Source organism: Nicotiana sylvestris, chromosome 11 (genome assembly GCF_000393655.2).
Source record: "Nicotiana sylvestris chromosome 11, ASM39365v2, whole genome shotgun sequence".
Lineage (NCBI taxonomy): Eukaryota > Viridiplantae > Streptophyta > Magnoliopsida > Solanales > Solanaceae > Nicotiana > Nicotiana sylvestris.
The window spans coordinates 140,765,224-140,777,035 of NC_091067.1; the positions used below are offsets into that span (position 1 = coordinate 140,765,224).

Consider the following 11,812-nt stretch of genomic DNA (forward strand, 5'->3'; position numbering starts at 1 on the left):
TGCGTCCTTATCAGGTAGTTCATCAGTTAGCTCCCAGTCATCAGGTATCGGATGATCTGCCAAGAAGTCTGTCAATGCTTGTCCTTTTACAGCCTTCTGAGGGATGTACAAAATCTCGAATTATTGAAATTGGAGGTACCATCTCGCTAGTCGATCACTAAGAACAGGTTTTGACATCACGAACTTGATCAGATTTGTTTTAGAAACAAGACGGACAACATGAGCCTGAAAGTAGTGCTTCAACTTTTGAATTGAGAGGACTAGCGCCAAACACAATTTTTCAATTGGCGAATAATTCAACTCGTTAGGTGTCATCATCCTGCTCAAGTAGTAAAGAGAGTTTTCTTTCCCCTCACTATTTTCTTGGGCCAACAGTGCTCCAACAGACCTTTCCTACACCACAATGTACAGTATCAATGGCTTTCCAAGTATAGGTGCTGCTAAAACTGGAGGCTTCATCAAGTAGGTTTTGATACTTTCGAAGGCATTGCTACAAGCTTGGTCCCACTTGAAAGGAACACCTTTCTTTATGAGGCGACTAAATGGTTGGCACTGCCCAGCCAGGTTTGATATGAATCTTCTAAGGTATGCTAGCTTTCCTTGCAGACTTTTCAATTCATGGATATCTCGAGGCTCAGGCATTTTCAAAATGGCATCCACTTTGGCTTGATCAATTTCGATCCCTCGATGTCGGATAATGAAATCAAGGAACTTTCCAAAAGTAACTCCAAAGGCACATTTCAACGGATTCATCCTAAGTTGGTACCTCCGGAGAAATTCAAATACCATCCTCAAGTCTTTCATGTGGTCACCCTTTTCTCTTGATTTCACCACCAAGTCGTCAACATAGCATTCGACATTCTTGTGGAGAAAATCATCAAAAATATTCTGCATAGCCCTTTGGTAAGTAGAACCAGCATTCTTCAAGCCAAAAGGCATTACCTTGTAGCAATAAATACCCTTGGGGGTGCGGAACGCAGTAAGCTCTTCATTTTTTAGTGCCATGCGAATTTGGTTATAGCCCGACGAACCGTCCATGAAAGACATTGCCTTGTAACCAGTAGTAGCATCAATTATCAGCTCTGGAATAGGAAGTGGGAATTCATCTTTGGGACATGCATTATTGAGGTCCCTGAAGTCAACGCATACTCGAATCTGGCCATTTTTCTTCCTTACAGGGACAATACTTGAAACCCATGTTGGGTATTTAACTTCCCGAATAAATCCAGCTTCAATGAGTTTGTTAACTTCAGTTTCAATCAGGGGAACCAAGTCCGGCCTAAAACGCCTTTGAGCTTGTTTAATAGGGTGAGCATCATTTTTGACTGCAAGGTGATGGACTGCTACTTTCGGGTCCAATCCAAGCATCTCTTTGTAACTCAAAGCAAAGACATCCCTGAACTCTTTGAGTAACTCAATATAAGTGCTCTTTTCATTAGCTTCTAGTAAAGCACTTAGGTAGGTGGGTCTTGGTTTTTCATCGGTGCCAAGGTTAACTTCTTTTAATTCATCGTCGTCTTTACTCCTTCTTCAAGTTCAGGTGGAGCATCTTTCACATCTTCATCTTCTTGAGGGTCCCCATCATTTAAGGATATGTGTTAACACGGCGAAACATCCTCCAATTCCGCATTATCTTCCATTGAAGATGGAATGCCATTCTCGATTTATACAGTAACATGATACGAAGAACCCACACTTTCTTCGTCTTCATCATGTTTCTTAGTATAGACCACCGTATATGGTTTTACCTTCAGTACTTTTTTACGTGAAACCACAAGCTTTGTTTGTCGCCTCATTCTAGAAGGAACCAAACTTTGGAAATCCTTAGAGATCTCCTGGATTTTGGGTGAAGCGGGGTGTTCTTATGCTTTGAGAGTTTCTCCGGAACTTGTTCCCCTTCTTTAGTGGACCCAATCTTTCAAACACAGAGGTCCTCACAGGTGATTTTCCAAGTCGATCAAAGATAGAAGGCTTGTTAGAAGCGGCTGATTCATCTTGTACGGTGATATAATTGCTGCTCGCCCTTCTTATTGAGATGCACACTGGTGACGGTTGCTTGTATCCCAAACCTTTATGTGGTTGCCTCATTGCAGCTTCTGAAGAGACCTTCCTTAACTTTGACGGCTTATTGGGATTGTATCCAGCTTTTGCAAATAGCTTGTAAGCGTTAGGGTCAAAACCTTCATCTGTTCGCTTTGTAGGGAGTGCCACATTCTGCAAACAATTTTGGGCTACAAACCCTGAAAGCGGCATTGAGGACGACTTTTCGGCCTCAATTCGTTTAACCGGAAGAGTTAACTCATTTAGCATGTTAGCTTGGCAATTAGATTGTTCTCCTTCGTCTTTCTTCCTTTTAGGGACATATCGGAGTGCCAGACTTACTTTCTTGCCATAAGACGTAATATTCCCTCTATAAGATTATTCACATTGAGTTGTACCTCCTTACTAACAGCTTTGGCTTCACTAGTAGTCAACTCTTCTCTTTTAGTTGAGGGCTCTTTATTCTTACTTTTCATGCCATCATCAGCTTTCAGCTCCTTCACAATGCGGTTCTTCAAGTAGAACTTTGCATCGGCGAAGTGTGACTCAGCCTCGGTGAATGGCTCATTATCAGCAACTACTATCTTCTCAACTTCACCCTCGTAGTATTTTAAACATTGATGGTAGGTAGATAAAACTACTTTATTCTCATGTATCCAAGGCCTCCCAAGCAAAACATTGTATGAAGTCTTCGCATCGCTCACATGCAACCATGCACTTGATTGCATATCTTCAATAGTAATTCCTAGCCTGATCGCGCCTATGGCTCTTTGCCCCCCTTGATTGAATCCTTAGATCATCACACGACTTTCTGAGAGTTCGTTCATGGGAATACCAAGTTCTTTTACAGTGTGGATTGGCAAAATGTTCACTGAGTATCCTCCATCAACCAAAATCCGATTTACCCTTTCATCGTACATATAGCCAACCAGGTACAATGGAAGGTTATGAGGAGTGTCACCTAGCAAAAGATCGTCATTTGTGAACGTGACCTTTTCCTCACAAGCATTAACTTCTTGAGGAGTGGACTCAACGGGCTTTTCCGAAGATGGTGCCAACGGTAGGTCATTACTCTTTTTTTCCCCTTTGTCAGCATGGCAACAAGAGGTGTCAATGCCCTCAAGGTAAATCTTCGTGCGGAACTAACTTGGTAAAAACTCCTCCAAGGCCACTGGATTTCTCGGCTTTTGAGGATGGTACATCTCCACTTTTGCTTTCTTCAAATGCCTAACTGGATTCTTTTTCGTTGGTCTTTTTACCATCATCTTCCTTGTTGGTTGTTCTATTGATCCTTTTCGTGGGCTCCTTTTGTGGTGCCTACGACGAGTCACCAATGTACAACCTTCATCATCATCAGGTTGATTGACTTCAGCTTTGTCGCTCTCCAGTAATCCTTCATCTTTGCTTTCTTTAAAACCACATAATTCATCCGGACTAAATGAGCCAAAGGTGATAGAGACTTGGTTTGCGCTTGCTTTCTCATTTACAAGCACGATCTTCTTTTTGCGAGCCAAGTCCATGACTTTGTCCTTGAAGACAAAGCACTTCTCAAGAGGGTGGCTTACAAGTCAGTGATATTTGCAGTAATTTGGATCATTTGTTTTCCCGTCTTTATTTGGTCGCTTCATCTCTGGAAGCTCAATAAGATTTAACTCGAGGAGTTCTTCAAAAATGGCTGGCACATCAGAATACAGAAATGGGTACTCCTTCTCTTGCATTTCTTTTAGAGTCAACTTTCCACTTGGCTTATCTTGAAAAGAAGTGGATTTCATACTCTGCTTCTTGCTCACCTTCGTCGTGAACTTCACAGGTGACGAGTTGATATTCATAGCTTCTTTGCTTTCAGACTTAGGTACGAACTTGCCCCACTTCCTGACTTCTTGCTTGTCATTCCCTTTGCGAGGTTCATAGATGGGCAGCCTTTCATTTCCAGTGGAGGCTATTCTCAATTCCATGTCATGGGCACGAGTTGCAAGTTCTTCAAATGTGCCAGGCTTGATACCTTGCAAGATGTAGCGCAATCCCCAATGCATGCCTTGGATACACATCTCTATGCCTGAAGTTTTACTAAGCCTGTCTTTGCAGTTGAGGCTTGCATTCCTCCAACAATTGATAAAGTCGATAACTGGTTCCCCCTTTCGTTGACGAGTATTTGTAAGTTCTATCATACTCATGGTGAGTCTCGTACTATAAAAGCGATTGAGGAACTCTTGCTTTAGTTGATCCCAGCTATCGATAGATCCATCCTCGAGGTCCGTGTACCAGTCAAAAGCATTTTCTTTTAGCGAGCGGACAAACTGCTTGATGAGGTAATCTCCATAAGTCCCAGCATAGTTGCATGTCTCCACGAAGTGCGCAACATGTTGCTTTGGGTTATCTTTACCGTCAAACTGTTGAAACTTCGGAGGTTGATATCCAGTAGGCATCTTCAACATATCGACCGTTGTAGTGTACGGCTTTGTATATGTAAGGGAGGATTTAGCAGCAACTTCATATTTGTTCTTAATGGTTCCTTCGATGAACTCCTTCAGTTGATCGATTGGAATCATCCCTTCAGATGAGACAAGGATAGCCTTAGTGGATGCTGCTTGTCTTGGGAGAGAGTCACTCTCTAGAACTTCTGGGAACTTGCCAGGTGTATGGGTGGATTCTTCTTCCATCAAGATTCCTACCTTGTCTGTTATCTTGTCAATTCTAGCCTCTTGATTTTGCATGTATTTGGTCAAGCCAGCGATTGCTTCCGTCAAGTTTGCCAACTGCTCCTCCATAGATGAAGTGTTTGTCACCATGGCTTGAGTGATTGTCATGGACGACGGAGACTAGCATGGATTTTCACACAGATTGATCCTTGACTGGCTCACGCTATGTGGTGTAAGTGGGGAGGATCCATCACTTGAAGCATCATCATCTTCCTTCACAGCAGAGTGCTTGGATCCGGAGAGGTCAAACAAAGCAAGAGTTTTCTTGATCTTTTCAGCAACATCGCTTCCTCCTTCAGATGCATTTGTGGAAGATCTTGCTTCTTTTGAGGATGAAGATCCAAAAATTGGGATTGATGCAGACGACACTTGGGGTGCTTGTTGTCCTAGAGAGCTTGCTTTCCTCCTCGTAACTGGTTCGAAGCTTCCAAAGGTAACATCGAGGATGCTTTCCATATCAGCATAGAACCTGGAGTTAGCAGCCTTAGCGGAAGTTGAATCGGAGTTGATTTTCTTTGAAGCCATTTCAATGTTCTTGAACTTTGGTGATTGAAAAGTTGAGATGAGAGGTAGAGATTGTCCCACTGGGCGTGCCAGAATTTGTTGACAATAAATTATGTCGAGAAAATAAAATCAAGACCGAAAAATATCGCAACAATTGTAGTATTTTATTTCGAATATTTGAGTGTTACAATCTCTATGAATCCTCTGATTCTTCTTTTCAGTAGCAAATAAATTTAAGGGCCTTTTAGCTTTATCTTGAATATGTACTTGTTGCCTCGAACGTTGATCTTTCTTGAGCTTGAACTTGATTGCTTGAACTTGATCTTGATTTGTTCTTCGTTCTTGAACTTGAGCTTGATTTCTTCTTCGTTCTTGAGCTTGAACTTGATTGCTTGACCTTGACCTTGATTTGTTCTTCGTTCTTGAGCTTGAACTTGATTTCTTAAACTTGAACTTGAAGCTTGAAACTTACAGAGGAATTTGCAGCGTTTGATCCACGAGCTCTTTCTTACTTCTTGTCATAACTTCTAGTGTTTTTTCTGAGTTATGAACAACCCTATTTATAGTTGTGGAAGGAAGGAGTCATGGTAAAAACAAACTCTTTCCGACCAATCAAATTGAAGTGTGAGATGACTGCATTTGATTGACCAGAACATGTCACTTGCACACGCGACACGATTTTATTAGCCTTTCAGTGTGACTCGACATGCCTTGTCATTTTGACACGTGGCATGGTCCTATTGGCTTTTCCGTTTGACTTGGCGCGCCACGTCATTTGACACATGGCACCAAACTAGGCCTCTAGGAAGATGACATCTTGGGCTTAATGGAGTGGGCTCATCACTTTAGCCCAATTAAATGGGCTAGCCCAATGAATTAAGACTTATTTATTTAACCCACATGTATTGGACTTACATAATCAATTCAATTATATTAGCCCATAGTATTTATTTGGACTAATATATCTTGAATTTAAAATATAATCCAAATTATTTTATGGATTTAAAATTTATATGCCTACAGCTTTCATTAACATGCCTCTTTATTTAATATCATAATCTGTTATATCTTTTAATATTATTATATAAATCGATGTATTATTTTTTAATCTTGAAATAAATATTTATTTTATTTAAAATTAATACCCAAAATTATCAAATTGTTTAAATTTATTAATAATATTTTTAAGCATTATATATTTACTTTATTTTATTTTTAAACTATTTTATTTCCCTTCTATTTCTTAATATTAATATTTTGATTTTTTAAATTTTTTTTAATCTATTAAACTTCAGTTATGTGGCCTTATCCACATCATGACCATTTTTTATCATACTTAAAAAAACTTTTTTATATCAAATTTAAATAAGTTTTATCCTTATTGCTTCTTTATGATAGAAATTTTGATTTTTTCTCTATTTGTTTCCCATTTTTCTATTGTATATTCAATACTTAATATTATTAACGTTGTCATATGCTTTTTATTAGTTTACTTGAATTTAATATCCACTTTTATCACATTCATTTTAATATTATACAAATAATAAATAAAAATTATTTCAATAGTAACTTTGACTGTATTGTTCATATTCTTAAATCTGAATTTTCTTATCATATTGAAAAAAAAGGTCCCATCTCAAATTCAAATATATCTTATTCTTCTATTTTCTCCATTGGACCACATTTCCAAAAATCATCTTATACGTTCAAACTTAACCTAGCAATACTCAATTCAAATATTAATCATAAAAATTCTAATTATTGCAACAATATTTTCACTATTATTTTAAGAAATATTTATTTATGTATAAAATATTTATTGTCCGAATTGTCAACATTAATATAACCTCATTATATATATATATTACTATTTAATTATTTTTATATATATATATTACTATTTAATTATTTTTCCTACCATAATTGAATTATACACAAAATGTAATTAAAGGTACCTATGGTAAAGTATATCACAAGGTCAGATACAAAGCTTGTACTAAATAAAAAATTATCATTTCAACTTAAAATTAATGTGTAAGATACAAAATAAAAATTTAATTAATTCTTTCTCAAAAAAGATACCTAATATAACTGAATTATACACAAATTTTTTATTAAAGATACCTACAGTAATGTATATTGCACCCAAATAAGGTTAGATACAAAGTTTGTACTAAATAAAGAATTACTATTTCAACTTAAAATTAATGTGTAAGATACAAAACGAAAATTTAATTGATTCTTTCTCAAAAAAGGATACCTACCATAACTGAATTATGCATAAAATTTTAATTAAAGATACCTACAGTAATGTATATTGTACTAAAATAAGGTCAGTTACAAAGCTTGATCAATTTATTAAAATTCGTCCCTACCATAATTTATTTCGTCCCTACCATAATTATACAAAAAAATGTTAACTAAATTATACTATTAATAGAGATTTGTATTATAATTAAAAAATAGTTCTTATTGAACTACTACTTCCATTAATTATGTTTCTCACTTGGCTTAACCTCGTGCTTCACTACTCTTCTTTTAATATAATATAGATAAATCGATTTGACACGTGACAAGGCTGGTTTAATCACGTGCTGCTCGCGATTCTGTCTTCGTTAGTTTCATTTAACAAACCCAACAGGGCTAGCAGTTGAGAAATCAACCAAAAACGCCATCAGATTTGGTTGAGGTCACTGAAAGACAAACTAATTTGAGTGGGAATAGGAGTGGGCATTTGGCTGTTAGTAACTGAGTCTGTTTGGTTTTTAACAATTGGATTTGGCAGTAGTGGAATTTGTTGTCTTTATTCTGTTTTCTTCCCTTCTGATTCTTGATCAGTGTTCACATCTTATTCAAGTTTTACTACATCACTTGGCATCAGTTCTGTTCTTGTTTCATATGTTGGCCAGGGGGAGAGGGGCCCTCGTTCCTTTGCTTTCCTGATCTTCTTATCTCCAATCTGTTTTTAGTTTCCCACCTTCCTGTACTCATAATGATGTCTAAATAGACCCCCGACATCCTTCCTCCCTTCAAGAATTTCTCACCTTACTCTTGAGAAGACTCGAACTTACAATCTCTTAGTTGGAAGTTGAGGTTGCTTACCACCAGAGCAACCCCTCTTGTCTTATCCTTCCAAACCTCAATATAATATAGTTAAGTATAATATTTTTTCTTGGTTAAGTGTAGGGGCAGAGCTACGTTGGGGGAGGAGGTCATCGTAATTCGTTAGCCTCGACAATATATATATATAGTGAGGACCCTTTAAATATTTTACACGAGCCTTTAAAAGCACAAAAACTGAACAGAGGCACTGATTTGTAGGAGTGCTTAAGTACCTACACTCTCTTGATGATCCAGGTCTGAATTTGGGCTCCTACAACTTATTTTTTTTCTTATGTTACTTATAACTAGAGGTGGACGCATGATTTTGAGTATAACGGTGCACCACTTTAAAAATAAAAAGGACAACCCGGTTCACTAAGCTTCTACTATGCGCTAAAATCGCTCAAAAGTAGGTTCGAACCTTACGTATTACATAATGTTAAAATTTCTGAATCTGCCATTACATTTTCCTGGCATAGTAGCATGTAATTTCAATATTACTTATAATAAATTAAAGGTGAAATATACTGGATTTATTGGTATGGAATATGGAAGTTTATCTGATTTGAAGTAGCTGATAAGCATTAAGTGATGAAAAGTGCTTTTAAGCAGTTACGTGTTTGGATACAAGTGTTGAAATTGATAATAAGTTGATGCAGTATTTGATATAAAAGTGCCGATAAGCTCTTTTTCTGTTAAAATAAATTAAATAACCTAAAAACTATTTACACTTATAAGGACATAATTTCTTCAAAATGTTAGATTACAGATCGATTCAAATATAAAATATTCTATTTGTCATTTTATTTTAAATACAATCGTGATTAGATAAGATAATTTTTATAATAAGCATATAATCATAAGTTATAATAATCAAAAAATTGACAAAAGTTTCTCAGTAAAAAAATAAACCTAAATAGGACTAAATATTTGAAGAGAAATAAACATTGTCTTCATCACCACAACACTTAGAAAGCAATACACCAAAAATTTGATATGTCCTCATTTATTACAGTTCAAAGATTAATACACAATCACATAAATACAAATATGCAAATGAATAGAGAATTTCTTTACCTTAAATAGTCAATAAAAATTACAGACTTGAAGAGGAGGGGGGTTTAGGTTGAAAAAATACGTGAGACAGTGAGTATCAATGTAGGAGTTTTGTTCTAAAAATGAATATTTTAAAGATAAAATAGTAAAAACTTTGGTCAAACTTAAAGTGCTTATAAGTTAAAAATTCATAAGCTAGGGGTGATTAGCTTGTGATTTTTGGCTTATTTTTTTAACTTATAAGCACTTGACTTATAAACACTTTTAACTTAATCAGTTTATAAGCTTAGCCAAACATCGCTATCAAGCTTCTTGGATGCCTAGGAAGGTGTTGATGGCTAAATAATATATGGAGTTGGCATTAGTAGAAGCCGATATTTAGAATCCAATTACTAACATTTGAGGTGAGCATCCTAAAATTTAGAACCAAGTGTTAACTTGACTTGAGTGACATGGATGAAGTTGGTCTATAACAACTACGGTGCCCAAAAAAAAGGATTAAAGGTAAAATAACAATAATTGTATCAATAATACACGCATTAATTAAGGCATGTAAAATAAAATAAAATATAAAAAACGGTTTTCATGCTATGAGACCACTATGGTTAAGTCCATGAAAAGAAGAATCAAATCCATTCGAGTTTTGCCTGTTTGAAGCTTCAAAATCACTCATATTGTTCACTTCTCCATTAATCTGCCACGGGAAAATCATTTCTTGATCATAAAGCATTCCCATTTCTGCATTCACATTTAACCCCATTATTTCTCCATTTTCAACTTGCCCCAAGTTTCCATCATTACCCTTCCCATAATACATATTATGGTGGAATCCATTTGAGGTTAATTCAAGAAAACCACCCCTTTGTGCACCAAGAAAATCATCATAGTAAACATTGCTACACATCATTGACATATCATTTTCTTCAATTCCCAAATTCCCACTTGCCTGTTTTTGGAGCTTAGCAAATGCTAGACTTAAATCACTTGATTCATAACATGACAATGGTGTAAAAGATGACAGTGGATAATTAGCACTGTTGGCAATGGACTCATGATCTAATTGGCTTTTCTTTGAGGATATTCTTTTGTTTTTTCTACAGCCACCACCAACTGGAACATTTCTTAGTGTACCACCTTTGGTCCAATACCTTCTACATGATTTGCAAAAGTATCTAGGTTGAGTGAGACTGTAGTTGTTGTAGTAGCAGAATTTTGTGTTGGTTGAGTCACATCTTGGACATTTTTGTGCTTGTTCTGCACCTGGCCTTGGTTTCTTTTCTTGCTTATTTGTGTAAGCCAACATGTTTTCTAGTGTTTGGCATGACATTTTTGTTGAGACAGCGATAGAAAACACAAGAATGATCTAATATATAATTTAGAAACTTTCAAGAAAACTAGAAGGGTTGATTTGAATCACAGAGAAAGCTAGATAAACTTAATTATGGCTTGCCCCTCTATGAAAAACCGTGTCGCTTCATTTATATAGAAAGAGAGGGGAAAGCAGGGGGTTGGGGTGGGGTGGGGTGGGGGATATTTGGATATAGGCAAAGTCAGGATTTGAAATTATGTTGGGATTATAATAAAGTTTGTTGGTTTCTAAATTAATAATTTGTACTGAATTCGGCTGAACCAGTACTAGCCCATGCTCTAACTCTGTGTCGTGGTCAGCGGCGGATTTAGGGGGGGTGTAAGGGGTTCATCCGAAACCTCTTTCCCGGAAAATTACATTACACATATAAGGCAAAATCCGTTTTGTGTCTCTATATATTATATTTTGAACCCCTTTGAAATAGTCTAAAGTGTAGCTCAGTAGTCACGTAGATTCAAAGTCTTTTGTAAAGTTATTGATTTTATTCTCATAGTGATTACCAGGGGTGTATGAGAAATGTGTATCCAGGCATCTTAGCACACAAATAAAAGTTTAACGAGATCGTTGGGATCAATTCACTGTTGATCTGAGATTGTAAGTTTAGTCTTTTAAAATTAAGAATCCATTAGAACCGTAATACCTTTTAATGAGCGTATTTGAAAATTTCGAATTAATAAGATTAGTGAACTTTATAATCAATGATTAAAAAAGTTTTGTGAACATGGAGACCGTGTCACATATATATCATGATAGTGTACTCATTATAACTCCACATCATTCATGTCTCCATCATTCCTATTTTACTCACAAACAAGACCGCCAAGTCCCTTCATATTAGCTACGGTCACAGCGCTAGCTGCTAGCTGTTGTGTAGGTGTGGGGAAATTTGTGTTTGAAGAAAAGATTGATACAAATATAGTACTTATATCATACTCATAGCATAGACAGATTTCATGTTTAATTATATATAAAAAAAACATTAACCATTGGCAAATCCGAGAAGGACATGTTTGTTGTGCTAACACGACCCAAAGATATTTTT

At 36.3% G+C, this 11,812-nt stretch overlaps 1 protein-coding gene across 1 annotated transcript; it reads right to left on the minus strand.

The window, feature by feature from the left end:
* Positions 1-9,899: 9,899 nt before the first annotated feature.
* LOC104231320 (dof zinc finger protein DOF5.3-like) lies at positions 9,900-10,840 on the minus strand. The gene has a single exon (XM_009784293.2). The coding sequence runs from the start codon at positions 10,726-10,728 to the stop codon at positions 9,985-9,987; it is 744 nt and encodes a 247-aa protein (XP_009782595.1). The 5' UTR covers positions 10,729-10,840; the 3' UTR covers positions 9,900-9,984.
* Positions 10,841-11,812: the final 972 nt, after the last annotated feature.

Coding starts and splice junctions, on each gene's coding strand:
- LOC104231320 (XM_009784293.2), bottom strand. CDS start 10,728: ATGTCATGCCAAACACTAGAAAACATGTTGGCTTACACAAATAAGCAA.